The sequence below is a fragment of the Eurosta solidaginis genome, chromosome 1 (assembly GCF_040869045.1).
Source record: "Eurosta solidaginis isolate ZX-2024a chromosome 1, ASM4086904v1, whole genome shotgun sequence".
In the NCBI taxonomy this organism is placed as follows: Eukaryota; Metazoa; Arthropoda; class Insecta; order Diptera; family Tephritidae; genus Eurosta; species Eurosta solidaginis.
The window spans coordinates 388427353-388444124 of NC_090319.1; the positions used below are offsets into that span (position 1 = coordinate 388427353).

The following is a 16772-nucleotide window of genomic DNA, read 5'->3' on the forward strand; positions in this document are numbered from 1 at the left end:
GCAAATGCATAGCCATGTATTGGGTCAGTGTATTGTAAAAATACTTTACACAAGTTTGGAATTGCAATAAAGCCAGTTGAAGTAAAAATCGTCCGCTGCAGAATAATAAATATGTACATATATACGTATATGAATTAAAAAAACGATGACTTATTGCATTCGTTATGGGTAGTGTCATAATTTAATTTGGGGTGTCCGCCGACAGGGAAATGCGTCAGACCTACCAATAAAATGTATAGTCCGTGCACTGGATGTAATACTAGGTAAAATTAAAAACGCTGATTAGTACGTTGGTAAAATGTTGCATACTTTCAGGCACTAGTAAGATGTTTTATTTTGCAATTGCCTTTAAAATGATGTTTTTTTTTTCATATTTATGTTAGTTTGTTATTTATTTATTACGGCTTAAAGCCTAATTCAAGATACAAATAGTACTATTCTATCTTATAGGTAGAGTTTTACAAAATTCATATAATTTTGCCTTAAAAAACAACCAAAAACATCCTTTCATCCTCCAAATCATTGAGCAGTGCTACAAAGTTTAATATTGCATAAATTAATTATTAAACCAACAAATAAAATGTAATGTTTACTCACTCAAGTTTTCTGGCAATCAGGCACACGTTTTCCAGGGTGACATTACGTTCCACATAAAACTTAAGCATAGCCTCATACCCATGCTCTTTCATAAACTGCAAACGTCCATAATCCAGGATACGTTTACTCATCACACCAATACATTCTCTTTCTGCTATGCTCAGTTTCTTTGTCCCACTTGCATCGATAATATCCTCAGGATTTTTCTCCTGTTCCTCAAGCGCACGTCTACGCTCGCGGCTCATACCAGTTCCACAGATAGCCCAACTGGCCATTTTTGTAATTATGACAAAGTCACTTCTCGTCAATCCGTGGGCTTGAAAGAAACTCTTTCCTACATACGATTTCCAATCGCAACGATGATGGCAACATAGCGCTATTAAAACATATTCTGTATTTGGGGATTTGCTTTGTGCACCGTCACTGCTATTCATAGATTGTGTAATACAACGTAATGTTAAGTCAGTGGCAGCACCACATAAATGCTTCGATACTGCTACACAACGTTGTGTACTTTGTACTAACTCCAATGCACTCAAACGAAAATCAGCAATATCCGCGCGTATGCGATGCACTAAGGAACGATCTTCGATCTTGTTGTCCTTTTTGTGACGCAACGACATTCGATCAACCAATATTACCTGTGAATCGGGAAGTGCTTCTAGCAGCTGAGCTAAGTAAAACGCCAATTGCCCTTTACCAGCACCAAATTCTATGTAACTTGTGCTTTTCTGCAACTGTTGTTCACTCTCTAGTATACCTAGGAGAGCAGCTGCTTGCACCAAGTGTTTTCTCGTTTCGGGGCCATATATAGGATTGGTTAATTCTGTGTCCAGTAATTTATGGTGCTGGTGCAAATATCCGATCGTATTTTCAATAAATTTAACATAGAGTATTTTTATATTTTCAATAATTTTCTGAAACTCCTCATCAGGTAAGTCATGTATACGAAGTTTGCTGTGATCGGGATATGGATCAACATCATTGACACCCGCATTGATGCCTTTTTCTATATAAGCTGGTAATTCACCTTTGTCACGTGCGTTGCAAATTTTCAAATGCTTTTGTAAGTTTTTCTTAAAAACCGTGTGTTTCTCATCCAATGGACATGGAACGCGGGAGTTTCCAGTGTATGTTCCCGCCTGCTCTGAGACTGCTGAATCAACAGCTGGATGATGCTCTCCACAGTACTTATGACCAGCTTTTACTGTCATCCTGCAAAACCGCTTCTTGCGCTGCACCCAATGGGCACAATTTGCTTCATTTTCTTGTACATTTTCTCTAATTCTTGACCTCTTTGCCTCAACTTCGGTGTTAATTGTGACTTCGGACATTGGTTTATTTACGTTTTATGCTTTGTCTTCACAAATAAACGTTTCAGTGCAGCTGATTTTGACAGCTCCTTATAACAGAGTAATTGAACATTTTTTCGCTTCTCTGTTGATAATATCGCAGGGTGATCAAAATCTGAAAAGATTTGCATTTTTAAACGGTTTTATTTAGCTTGACTTGACGGACTGGCACGAATTTTGTAATTGAAATTCAAGTAACGTCCCGATAAGCTACACGCTTGAAACTTGGAATATATTTCAGAACCCGATGCCAATGCAATAATAAGAAAACATCGCCGCTAGGTGGGACAAGGATCGTGACATTAAAAAAAATCGTATTTGTGGTCCGATTTGGCTCATATTTGGAACACATTATACATACAAGAATAGAAAGCGACCTATGAAAATAATCGGCGCTAGGTGGCGCAAGGATCGAGATATTCAAAAAAATCGTATTTATGGTCCGATTTGGCTCATGTTTGGAGTACATAATACAAACATGTTACGGTCTGCTGTTATGGTCTACGGTTACGGTCCACTTGGGAGCGTTTTCGTGCGAACACACCTAGTGACTGGGGATGGGGCGAAAGTTGCGACACAAAAGTATCGAAACAAAGAAAAGAAAAATTCGGCGATCACTAGGAAAAAAAGCATGAGTTTCCGGCCGCAAGTAAAGCGAAGACGTGGAAAAATTTAGAAAAAAAAAAAGCAGCAAAAACGATAGCAACGTTTTTCCGGCCTGGGAAAAAAGCAAGAGTTTTGCCCAGTTAATCGGAAAAATTTTATAAAAAAAAAAGCCTAATTTTTGGCGGCCCTGCGATTATACAAAATGATCGTGTAACATCTATTGGCACAACGTCTACAGCAAAGGCGTCAAGCACCGATACTGCTTCAGTAACTTTATGGCTCACTTCAACTGCGCATCCCCAACTATACTCAACTAATCGCAAAACACCCTCGCTGGCTGTGCACGTGTTCAAGTAAATGCCCAGAAACTAGGAAGAGTCGATTGGCGGCCACCGTGGTGTGATGGTAGCGTGCTCCGCCTATCACACCGTATGCCCTGGGTTCAACTACCGGGCAGAGCAACATCAAAATTTTAGAAATAAGATTTTTCAATTAGAAGAAAATTTTTCTAAGCGGGGTCGCCCCTCGGCAGTGTTTGGCAAGCACTCCGGGTGTATTTCTGCCATGAAAAGCTCTCAGTGAAAACTCATCTGCTTTGCAGATGCCCTTCGGAGTCGGCATAAAACATGTAGGTCCCGTCCGGCCAATTTGTAGGGAAAATCAGGAGGAGCACGACGCAAATTGGAAGAGAAGCTCGGCCTTAGATCTCTTCGGAGGTTATCGCGCCTTACATTTATTTTTTTTTAAACATTACAACGGTTGTGTTGTGTTGGCACAAACTCAACGTATAGAATATCCAGTTGAAGTAGGTCGGCGTTTCACAGTCACACCTAGTGTGGAAAGTACTAGTGATTCCGATTCGGATTCAGACGGCACTAAACTAATTGTGATGAGAACCCTTGTTATCCGCAAATAAACCCCTTTCTCTACGTCTACGAAGTACACTACCACCTTTGGAACAGCGTCCGGCACCATCTCCGCATCCAGGGCCAGCAGTACGCTGCAGCGTAATACAACGAACGCCCAATTAGCACCAAGTCATACAGGTCGTAAAAGTCAACACGAAATTTTATTGCCACCAGGTTTACTCGATCACCTGGGACCAGAGCGCAACAACCACCAACAGTACCAACACAGCGCGCCCAAGACCGCGCACCACAACCAACAACAGCGTCAATTTCACCAGCAAAATCAACATCACCAGTAACCACGCCGGCAGAGGCCCACCGTACGTACTCTGGCGGCCATGTAAGTACCAGCCATGTATGAACTTCAAAATAATTACCCTACAAAAAAATTTTGGTCATAAAACTTACCTACACCCATGCAAATATGACTAGGAATATAACCTATGACTGTATAATAGCTAGTCAAATGACGTGGAATGACGAGAGCGTTTTTGCAGGGTAGTTAAATAAACTTCTAAGTGGTAATTAGAGGGTTTTATACAGTCCGGTTGAACCATTTAACAAGAATCGATTTTTCCCGTTAAATTTTATTATTGAATACTTGAAATTGTTAGCTTTACAACAAAGGGCATACATTTTTTATATCATTTTAATAATATATTTTGTTGCTATCGTTAGAAAAAAAATTTGCGACCGCAGTCATTTGTCGATTATGCACGAATTGGCTAAAAGATTTAAACTTTTTTTCTTATATCATACAAATACGATATATATATATATATATATATATATATATATATATATGCATACATATGAATCAATATTGCTAGCAATATCGTTCGAACAACCAGAAGAAAATAATATACGTGCATATAATACATAGTACTATCACAATTTGATCATTATTACTTTTATAACAAATTTTCTTAGTACATATTACATATTATTCTCATTATACTATGCCATTATACCAAACTGATATTGTGTGACACTCAAAAGTAAGTTCTACCACAACCACATAATAATTTTGTAAGAGAGCCCCCCAAATATCGAAATTTGTATCCAAACTTTATAGTCCTAAAATATGTTTTGTGAATGTGAATGAAAAAGAAAAAAAATTCAACCAAATTCTTACTTTGTAGGTAATATATTTACAATACATAAGTACATTTAATTACATATTTTTCTCACACATAGCATTTATAACGATTAAAAAAAAAAGAGAAGACATAAATAATTGTATAATTTAAAATATTACGAGCAAAAGTAAGAGAAAAGAAAAGAACCCCCAACAGAACGAGCTTAGTCAGACTTAAGTATTCATATTAGATTTCGTTTTGATTTCGGTCCAATAAAGTGTGATCTGTTGGATCATTTTTTTTTTCTCACTTTATACACCACACACACTTACATACATTTTCATAGCGTAATTAGCTATTCGTATTTCAACAATGCTGTAGCCCCGGTTAAGAAACCTGCATTATCTTATTTTTTTGTTGCTTACATACGTTAATAGAAATGAATTATAAATAAATTAGTATTTAAAATGGGATGCTGGCGTCGCCATTTATTTAGAAGGCACGTAGGGTCTACAGGTAAGGGGCCACCGAAAAATAGGTGCGTCGGTGGCCATGGATTTTGAGGGTGGGCAAAGCACCGGGCGTCGCAACACCACCCGCGGCGCCCCCTATATATATTCGGCCCTTTCCTATTTTCATTTTAATTTTCAGCTTTTTTTTTTGCAATTTTATTTTTCAGCAGTTTTTTTTTTTGAATTTCAGCGTTAGTAACCGGCCATGTCCGGTTCGGTAATTTTTCTTTGCGTTTAGTTTTTTTTTGAATTGGATTTTATATTTTGAATGTTAACGGTCTGTCCGTGACATCCGGTTTGGCCGGATGTTGTTTTAGTTTGAATTTATAAGCGTTTTGAGTCGGTCTCTGCGCTTCTGTCGGTTTTTTTTTTTGAATTTGACAGCTGCTAGTTTGATAGGCATGATATGACATTTTTTTCTGTTTATGGCGCAGGAACAGTAAGGTTGGCAAGGACCCGCCCCAGCCGACAATGACTAGCCAATGTGCACCACCACATCATGCCGACCGCCTTCCTTACCGCTTCCATCGTAAATGCGTATCTATAACAGATGGCGCCCAACGTGATTTGGTGCCCGAGGCGCTGTCGCGCTGATCATTCCGGGTCAACTTATGAAGTTGACCATCCCACCAGTCCGAGGTGAGCAGCCGCAGGAGCAGCCACCTGCGTTGCGGTGGGATGGTTGGACGGATCAAGTTGTCCGAAGTGATCATCGTTGACAGTTGCTGAGGGCGCCATAACAGATGGCGCCCAACGGGATTTGGTGCCCGAGGCGCTGTCGCGCTGGTCATTTTGGTCAACTTGTGAAGTTGACCATCCCATCAGTCCGAGGTGTGCAGCCGCAGGAGCAGCCACCTGCGTTGCGGTGGGATGGTTGGACGGATCAAGTTGTCCAAAATGATCATCGATGACAGTTGCTGAGGGCGCCATAACAGATGGCGCCCAACGATCTGGCGTCCGAGGCACTGTCGCGATGACAATTGCTGAGGGCGCCATAACAGATGGCGCCCAACGTGGCACCTGAGGCGCTGGCCGCGAGGGACAGTCGGGTCAACCTGTGAAGTTGACCATCCCACCAGTCCGAGTGAGCAGCCACAGGAGCTGCCACCTACGTTGCGGTGGGATGGTTGGACGGATTAGGTTGTCCGGGCTGGTCATCGGGGGCAGTAACTGACGGAACCATGTGACTACACGTCAAGTCATCCGGATTTTTTTATTTCACCCAGCGAGGCAGTGCTGCACGCACTTTATTTTTTTTTTTGTAACTGTGGTTTTTACTTTCCCGGAATGTGGTCCGTTAGTCGGCTTTGGAAAATATACGTCCTCTAAATTGGGATTTTTTTTCTTTCAATGTTTAAAAAAAATTTTTTTTTCCTGCCGGATTTGTGTCGTTGGTATGAGTGTGTGAGTGAGTGAGTTGTAGGGCCCCAGCTCATCCCACGTCTCAGGTGGCAACCCATAGTGCCACCTGGATTGTGACGGGTTGAGCTGGGATTCAAAGTGGCACTCCTTCCTGTCCCACCAGACTGGGGGAGCGGTTCCGAAACCGCTCCACCCATTGCAGCGGAGGCAGGGGGGGTGTCCAGTGAGAATGGACGGGAGGCCTCAACACCCCAACCAGTCACAGGGGCGAGCCCCTGGAGACTGCCCCTGCGTTGCGGCTGGGCGTGTTGAGACCAACCCGTGTGTGCCTGGAGCGAACCCTAGTGGCCCCAACCAGTCTCGGAGGGGGGCCTTAAGTCCCCCTCGCACTGCGGTTGGGAGCACTAGGGATATGTATGAATGAATTTATCTGATTTTTTTGTTGTACCCCGTACCTTCTGGAGGAATCGACCCATCAGCATTCCCATTGACTATACAAAATATATAACTAATAAATTTTTTTGTGCAGCCTCGACTTTTTTTTTAAATACGGCTAGCTATTTTAGTGTTTATGTTTGCGAGTTTTTTTGGTATTTCCTCGCGCACTTTTTTTATACCTATATATAATTTTTTTTATTTTTAAACCAACCCACCGTTTAGGGTATAAGGTGAACGGGGAATTCTGACCTTTATTTTTTTGACCCCTAACTGCATTACGCGGCAAAAGTTTTTTATCAACTACCACATAACAAGTTACATTTTTTTTACGGACTATGTCACGCGAGCAGTCGTACGGCCAACCGGGCCGAAATACTCCGTTCGGGAGTGCGGGAAGCTTTCGGGGGAGCCAGAACCGGGGCGGTAATAATAGGGGGCTTTCTCCAAGGCCAGGCGTCCCTTGGTGGTGCACACCCCAGTAGGGGGACAATACGGAGATCCCGCAGTAATAAATATGGGCTCGGACCTGAATGACCCTCGCGATAAACTGGACAGACCTGGAAGCACCAGTAATCCAAATGCACCCCTATTAAACGCGCATGATATCTCGGGGCTAATGAGCAATGTGTCGACATACGCTCCAGATGGAGCTGGTGCTTTACCACCTAATAATGGAATGGGAAATATAAGAGAAGCTGCAGGTGACCGGGCAAATGACGCAGGAATGCAGGACGAAGCTACTCGTGAAGGCTCGTGGGTGGACGTGCTACACCAACTGTTCCAGGCTTCGCAGGAGGAAATGCGGAGAGAGATGTGGTCAATCAGAACCAATATGGACCAGCTCAACGCCGCTCTCGAATCCGCGCAACTATCAATTCATCAAAACCGGAACGCAAATAGGATGGACCGTAACCCACTTCCAACAGTAGTACCACCAATGTACCCGACTGCAAGCAGCATAGTAGTGAAACCGCAGGAGTGGAAAATCTCGTTCGACGGCACTAGGAGCGTAGCCGATTTCCTTTTTAAACTGAACACCTTGTGTGAGCGCACACAATGCACGGACGAACAAATAATGGCTAGTTTCCACCTGTTTCTTTCCGGGCGGGCCAAAGAATGGTACTGGCTGTTCACGAAACAAAACCCAAATGCGACATATGCCTTTCTGTGCTACTCATTGAAAAAAGAGTTTGGCACTTTGAAAACTGACCACGAGATCATGATGGAGATCTCCATGCGAAAGCAAAAAGCAAGTGAGTGCTATGACGTGTTCCACACGGACATAATCTTCTTGAACGCACGCATAATAAAAAGAAACGTCAACAGCAGCCTTAAGCTGTTGCTTTTCAACGCAGATGTAAGGACCCTTCATGATCTACGCGATGTAGCACGCATAATTGAACAAGTGCTGAAAGAAAGCAAACTGTTGGGAGCCACTTACCCAGGACGGCATGTAAAAGAAGCACGCGCGACAACCCCAGACATGAGGAGGGAAAGCGAGGACGGCGAAATGGATCCACAGATAGAGGCGCTGTAATATCGACGCAATAGGAGACCAGACTATTCGGGAATCCAATGCTGGAATTGCCAGGCAATGGGCCACTCCTATATATACTGTGAGGAACCCATTAGGAATCCTTTTTGTTTTAAATGTGGCCATAGGGGAGTATTAACTCCAAAATACCCCAGGGACCATCGCAGGCAGGGAAACCAGTACTCGAGCGAGAAGGCGGGGGAATCTTGTTCGGCTTCGTAGCTCCCACACCAGCCAGTGCTCGAGGCGTCGTCCCGTGCACTGAACCCGAGGGTGAATCTCTGCATGGAGGTGGTTAGCTTCCGAGGTGCAGTAGTACCCTGGCAGAAGAGCCCTCAAACGTGATAATAACTTACCCTGACAGTACAGACAATTGGAATAGTTCTGAATCCGAGAGTCAAACGTCCTCATCAGCGATGGGCGAGCCGACCAGAATTCTGCAACGTCAGCATTGGGATGTCGCTTGCCAAACGCAATTTCCACCAAACTTAGAAGAAAGGGAACATAGGTATGAACAAATAAGACATACCATCTTCGAACAATACCCGGTATCGGACAATATTTTGAAGTGTAGGAAGAGATACCGCAAACTAAATTAGTGGAGCATCACATTGACACCGGTGATGCAGTTCCCATAAAAAGCAAACATTTCCCTCTTTCGCCACCGAGGCAAGCCGAAGCTTTTAGCGAACTAGACAGGTTACTCGAGTTAGGAGTTATAGAAGAATCAAACTCCCCGTGGTGTAGTCCTGTAGTTCTGGTCCGGAAACCAGGTAAAGTTAGGCTGTGCATAGATTCCATGAAGGTCAACGCGGTGACTAAGAAAGAATCGTACCCCCTGCCTCATATCAACGGGTTATTGAGCAGACTGAAGGATACGCATTTTATTAGTGGCATTGGTCTGAAGGACGCGTTCTTCCAGATCAAATTGACAGAGTCCTCCAAGGAAAAAACAGAATTCGCAGTTCCGGGGAGGCCTCTGTTCCACTTCAAAGTAATGCCGTTTGGTCTGTGCAATGGACCGCAGACTATGAGTAGGCTGAAGGACAAGGCAATCCCTTCGCGGTTGCGAGAGAACGTCTTTGTCTATCTGGACGACCTGATGGTATGCAGCACTAATTTTGAAGACCACCTGAAATTGCTAGCGGAAGTGGCCCAATGTTTGAGAGACGCAGGGCTGACAATAAACGTGAAGAAAAATAAATTTTGTCAGAAGAAAATACGCTACTTAGGGTACTTGATAGGCAGCGGGTGTCTGAAAGTGGATCCGGGAAAAATAGAAGAAATGCAAAACTTCCCGATCCCTAAATCCCCTCGACAAGTGCGTAGGTTTGTGGGCATGGCGAATTGGTACAGGGCGTTTATTACCAATTTTGCTGACTTGGCAGGTCCCTTGATCGACTGTCTCCGTAAGTCATCAGGCCCGTTCAAGCTTACCCCTGAAGCTATAGAGGCCTTCGAAAAACTAAAAGTAGCCTTGAGTTCCGCTCCTGTCTTGGCCCAACCCGACTTTTCCAAGGAATTCGTAATACAATGCGACGCTTCTAAAATAGGTGTTGGCGGAGTGTTGTTCCAGGTCGATGACGAGGGCGCTGAGCATCCGATCGCGTTTGTGTCGAAAAAGCTGAAAAATGCTCAACGCAATTATACGGTAACCGAGCTGGAATGTCTCGCCGCCATAATCAGCGTGAAGGGCTTCCGACCCTATGTTGAGGGATTACCGTTTCGGATTATCACGGACCACCCAGTCTCAAGTGGACTTGAGCGGGAGGTTGGCGAGGTGGTCAATCTTACTGCAAAGATACGATTTTAAAATGGAACATCGTAAGGGCACCCTGAATGTAGTACCAGATGCGCTGTCGCGGTTTGATGCTGACGAGTTAACTTTCACTACCACACCCGGGGAAATAGATTTAGTCTCTCCCAAATTTAGCAGCAACGAATATTTAGACTTGATTCGGACCGTCACCGAAAATGAGGAATCGCTTCCGGATTTACGAGTGGTAGACGGGGTAATTTTCAAACGGGTTAAATTTCGTAAGGGAATGGAAGGGGAAGAAGACTCGCTGTGGCGATTATGGTTGCCGAAAGGGTTGACTGAGGAAGTAGTGAGACTAGCACATGACGCTAACCGGAGTTACCATGGCGGGTGGCAGAAAACCTTAGAACGTGTTAGGCGGAAGTACTTCTGGCCGCAGCAGGCTAAGGACGTCAGGGACTACGTCCAGCGTTGTGATACCTGCAAATCGGTAAAACCTACTAACCAACAGTCGAGGCCACCTATAGGGAGTACCTTCGAATCCGAGAGGCCTTTTCAGCGATTATATTGCGATTTCCTAGGACCCTATCCGAGATCTAAGCGGCGAAATCAATTTCTGTTTATAATACTAGACCATCCTTCAAAATACGTTTGGCTAAAGCCCATACAGAGAGCCACCACTGTTAACGTTATAAATTACTTCGCTTCAGAAATTTTTCCAGCTGTAGGGGTCCCTGAATTTATTCATAGTGACAATGGCAAGCGGTTTATCTCGAAGGAAATGAACCAATTTTTAGTAAATTACGGGGTGACGCACGTGAGGACGGGGTTATATTCTCTCCAAGCAAACGCATCCGAGCGCGTTAATAGAGAAATTGTTTCGAAGATTAGGATTTTCCTGAAAGATAAACCTGACCATACCGATTGGGATAAGCATATACCCTAGATTTTATCAGTTTTGAAAAGCGATTTTCATACGGCGATTCAGTACTCTCCATACTTTGCATTATATGGCCAAAATATGGTCCAACATGCCTCAACGTACAAAATTTTAGAGAAACTCGGCAGCCTTCGGAAAGACCAGGTTACGATAGTAAGTAGAGCTGACAAGTTGACCAATATTCGTGAGCAGATCCATAGAAATTTAGATCAGGCCAAGGATAGGGGAGTAACCACCTATAACAAGCGCTCTAGGCAAGTCAACTACAAGGAAGGTCAGGAAGTTTTCCGGAAAAACTTTGCCTTAAGTAACTTCAAACAGGGCATTAACGCCAAATTCCTGCCAAAATACCTGAAGTGTCGCGTGCTCCGAAAAATAGGCAATGCACTGTATGATCTGGAAGACCTAAACGGGAAATTGATAGGTCGCTTCCACGCTTCGGATATTCGTCCTTAATGAACCAACAAGAACGGTTTTATGCCAAATTATAATTTGATTTGTTTTATATATACCTACCAATTGGACCTTTTTTTGTCTGGGCGTTTTGGCGGTCGGGGACATCTCGCCCAGTATTCTCCCCGAGCACTGACCTCATAGGAGGTTCACACGCGTACTCACCTAGCCTTTCGGAGTTTGGACGAGATCCAGATCAAAATGTCTACACCTTTTTTTTGTTTTGCCTTTCTGTGGGGGTGATAACCACTAGAAATCGTCTTTCGGAGTTTTGACGAGTTCTCCATTACAAATGTCTGATTACCGCAAAGCCCTTTAAACTAGGAAACAGAATTAATTCCCGATTTGACTAAACCTTTTTTTTGATGGACCTATGTTGCCCGGCTAGCTGCGTAGTAGGACGTTGAGACTCTTATCTCGGGGGTGAGTCGTGCCCCACGTTGATTGGCATCGGAGGCCTCTGGCAGTGGCTTCCCACATCGGATCCGGTTTCCTGTTCGCTTCATCGTCAGGTCTTCAAAGCGAAGCAGGTTTGTTACGGTCTGCTGTTATGGTCTACCGTTACGGTCTACTAGGGAGCGTTTTCGTGCGAACACACCTAGTGACTGGGGTTTGGGGCGAAAGTTGCGATACAAAAGTATCGAAACAAAGAAAAGAAAAATTCGGCGATCACTAGGAAAAAAAAGCATGAGTTTCCGGCCGCAAGTAAAATGAAGACGTGGAAAAATTTAGAAAAAAAGCAGCAAAAACGATAGCCAAGTTTTTCCGGCCGGGAAAAAAAGCAAGAGTTTTGCCCAGATAATCGGAAAAATTTTATAAAACAAAAAGCCTAATTTTTGGCGGCCCTGCAATTATACAAAAGGATCGTGTAACATCTATTGGCACAACGTCTACAGCAAAGGCGTCAAACACCGATACTGCTTCAGTAACTTTATGGCTCACATCAACTGCGCATCCCCAACTATACTCAACTAATCGCAAAACACCCTCGCTGGCTGTGCACGTGTTCAAGTAAATGCCCAGAAACTAGGAAGAGTCGATAGCGCAAAGTCCATTCCGACAAACCTCTTTTCTAATCGTCTATTTTGGGTGGTAATAAACATTACAACGGTTGTGTTGTGTTGGCACAAACTCAACGTATGGAATATCCAGTTGAAGTAGGTCGGCGTTTCACAGTCACACCTAGTGAGGAAAGTACTAGTGATTCCGATTCGGATTCAGACGGCACTAAACTAATTGTGATGAGAACCCTTGTTATCCGCAAATAAACCCCTTTCTCTACGTCTACGAAGTTCACTACCACCTTTGGAACAGCGTCCGGCACCATCTCCGCCTCCAGGGCCAGCAGTACGCTGCAGCGTAATACAACGAACGCCCAATTAGCACCAAGTCATACAGGTCGTAAAAGTCAACACGAAATTTTATTGCCACCAGGTTCACTCGATCACCTCGGACCAGAGCTCAACAACCACCAACAGTACCAACACAGCGCGCCCAAGACCGCGCACCACAACCAACAACAGCGTCAATTTCACCAGCAAAATCAACATCACCAGTAACCACGCCGGCAGAGGCCCATAAGTGCCATGGCGGCCATGTAAGTGCCAGCCATGTATGAACTTCAAAATAATTACCCTACAAAAAAATGTTGGTATAAAACTTACCCACACCCATGCAAATGTGACTAGGAATATAACCTATGACTGTATAATAGCTAGTCAAATGACGTGGAATGACGAGAGCGTTTTTGCAGGGTAGTTAAAGAAACTTCTAAGTGGTACTTAGAGGGTTTTATACAGTCCGGTTGAACCATTTAACAAGGGTCGATTTTTCCCGTCAAATTTTATTATTGAATACTTGAAATTGTTAGCTTTACAACAAAGGGCATACATTTTTTATATCATTTTAATAATATATTTTGTTGCTTTAAAATGATTGAAGTTAGCTCTATAAATTTTATTCATAATAAGCCGTCTTCATCACGTGAAACGTTTTAGCGATCCATTTTTGGAGCTCAACCATAAATTGTTAGAAAAAAAATTTGCGACCGCAGCCATTGGTCGATTATGCACGAATTGGCTAAAAGATTTAAACTTTTTTTCTTATATCATACAAATACGATATATATATATATATATATATATATATATATATATATACATATGAATCAATATTGCTAGCAATATCGTTCGAACAACCAGAAGAAAATAATATACGAGTTAAGTATGCACTTTCGATTTTAAATAAAACAATATACTTTATTTGTATCTATATGTACTTTAATGAATTCTAAACTGAAGTTCATATGCTTCAGTGTAATAGAAGACTAACTTATTTCTATGCTTAATCGTCTATTTATATGCTCTGGTTTCTTTTGTTTAGTGGCTGCTGATAATGTTCAAAAAAAGGATCTTGCTGATAATGTTTAAGTAGAAATCTTATCTATGCTTACAATGGTTGAATAGGACTCTTTTGTTCGCTGATAATATTTTATTTGGTTTTGTTTATGTTTTGTTTATGTTTGTATTTGGTTTATGTTTAAATAGAAATCTTATCTTTGCTTACAATGTTTTGGTTTCTGATAATGGTTAATAGATAGATAGACAATGTTTAAAGAGGGCCATACTTTTTATGTAAACTACTGATTCTATATCATACATGGGATGATGTTATCGGTACAGTAGTGTATTTTCTGTTGCACTAACTCTCCTCCCTCTTAAAATTAAACGTCCTCATTTACAATTTGGACTCTAGTAATTTTTGTTTTCTTTCTTCATGGTCTTTTTGACATTGTATTAGTGCTCTTTGATAAAGTATATTCCTTCTCCTTACTCTGAATTCTAATAATAGTTTGGTTATTGTGATTAATAGGGTTATAATTAATATAGTTATAAATGTAGTCTTGATTGGATTTTGTTCAAGTGGTACAAATATGGATAATATTTCGTCTAGATTATTGAACTTTTATTCTGATTGAGATTCTAAGTATTCTAATATAACCAGATTTTCTTTATGCTTTTTATGGAATATTTTTACCATAGTTTCCCTAATGTTTATATATACTTCGTTATTTAATGTTATATTGGTTTTGAAATAAATTGAAAAATCTCCATCTAAAATCTCGTTGTTTAATATATTCAATCCGCTAATAATAATGTTTCCGTTACCATAATTAATAAAGGGTGGATTTTTTTCTTTTATCATTTTACATTGAGCATTATTTTTCTCTAATATTTGTATTGTACATCCGTCCTTTTTATTCTGCTTACATATAGTTTGATCTATAAAATCTTTACATTTATTGATTCTTACGTATTTATTTCCTTTACATAAAGCAATATTTTTATCCATAACTAATTTTCCTTTTTTTGAAGCTAATGAGTGGATGTAGAATTGTTCACATTTTTCTTTGATTTTTGGGTATTTGTAAACTGTTACAAAGTTTTGTTTGAATTTAACAATTTTAATTTCTGCATATTCTAAAATATTTATGGTTAAAACATTTGTTTTTTCTTTCGCAATGATTTCTGTAATTTCTTCTAAGTCCAATGAAGTTGACAGGAAGTTGTTATTTTTTGCTAAATTAATTGTAGTTAGGAGAGTATTAAGTTCATTGTAGACTTCTGTGAGTATTAATTTTTCAGAGAAATCCTTGGGGTTTAATTTGTTTAACATTTTTTCGAAATTACTATTTATTATTTTTTGTTTATTGTGTCCCTCAATTAGTTGATTGATTCTTGTCTGTATCTCTACTTCATCATCGTGGTCTGGTGTACCTGTTATCCATTTTAATATTGTTCCTAAAGCGTTTAATCCTCTTTTAAATCTAGTAACTGGATTAATCTGTTTTATTAATATTTCAATTTTTCGGTGTAATATTTTCACTTCAGGATTTGTATCTAAATTATATTTTGAGTTTAATATATTTTGGTAAGGTGTTAATATTCTAGTTAAATTTGTAATATGATATAAATAATCATAGCTATCAAATATAAAAGCTGGATTCGTTTCTATTAATATATAATCTTTTCTTTCAGGTCTGTAATACTTGTGTCTGAACTAATTCTGTTTATGCACAGCAAGATTATTATTATTGTGAGATTCATTTCTAGTTCGTACGGATGTTATCTTTGTGTATTATTCTTTTATCAGTTGTTGTGACTGTTTTACCGTTATCCTGTTCAATTATTTTTTTCATAAATCTATCGTGTTTTTTATTTCTTCGGCTTCTCTTAACGTAAATAATATCATCTTTCTCGTAATTAATTTGTTTGTTCGGTGCCTTCTGTTGGGTGATATCTCTTTCTTGCTTATAACGAATTCTGTTTCTGATGACTGTATAGTCGTATCCTCCCCTGTTGAAAAAAACGTCCTCGGGTTTATGTCCTGTGACCGAGTGAATGGTTTTATTGTACTGTCGTACTGCTTCGAATATTACCTCTTCTTGTTTACCTTTGGTTTCCTTTACTAGTAAGTTAGTTAGCTCCACTATTGTGCTGTGCGTCCGCTCTACTTGACCGTTCGTTGTCGAATGTTGTGGTGGCACTGCTGTGTGCTATATATGTAGTCGATCGTATAAGGATTTTGCTACTACATTAACATATGTCGGGTCGTTATCAGTTGTTAAGTTCGTTGCGTATGGGAATATTTGGGATAGTATTTCATTCAAATATATGTATGAGTTTTTCTTATCTGGTATTTTTCTTATATAGCAGAATTTTGAGTATCTATCTACTGTAGTTATATATATTTGGTTGTCCATAAAAAATGTATCCATGTGCAGATGTGTACCTACTTAATTTGGTATTGGTGTTTTTCCGTAAAGTAATTTATTAGGACGTCTGTCGTATTTACATTTTTTACATATCTCACATATTTGTGCTGCCTTCTTTGCCATATCTCGCATGTTAGGCCAGTAATAGCTCTCAGACAGTTCTTTTATATTATTTCTATAATTTCTATGTGCTCTTCTGTGTATTTGTTCAACTATCTCATTCTGTTCATTTTCGTCAGTGATGTCTCTGACTAATGCATTTGTTATTACAAAAGTAGTGGTTGGGAAAGTTTGTACTAGTGTAGTTTTTATTTTGTATAGAATTTCTTCGGTAGTGATTATGGCGTTAATATTGTTTGGGTGTAGTACGCCTTTAATATCACTTATCAATTGTTCTATAGTTGTGAAGTATATGGTATGTCTAAATTTTCCGAATATGTTTTTACTTCCTATTCTTA

The 16772-nt window shown here is 40.7% G+C and overlaps 1 protein-coding gene across 1 annotated transcript; it reads right to left on the reverse strand.

Moving 5' to 3' along the window:
- Positions 1–267: 267 nt before the first annotated feature.
- LOC137245579 (tRNA:m(4)X modification enzyme TRM13 homolog) lies at positions 268–2072 on the reverse strand. The gene is made up of 2 exons (XM_067776481.1): positions 598–2072; positions 268–532 (listed from the first exon to the last, which is right to left on the reverse strand). Exons 1-2 carry the CDS (start codon positions 1929–1931, stop codon positions 520–522), a joined length of 1347 nt encoding a protein of 448 aa, XP_067632582.1. The 5' UTR covers positions 1932–2072; the 3' UTR covers positions 268–519.
- Between the last annotated feature and the right edge of the window lie 14700 nt (positions 2073–16772).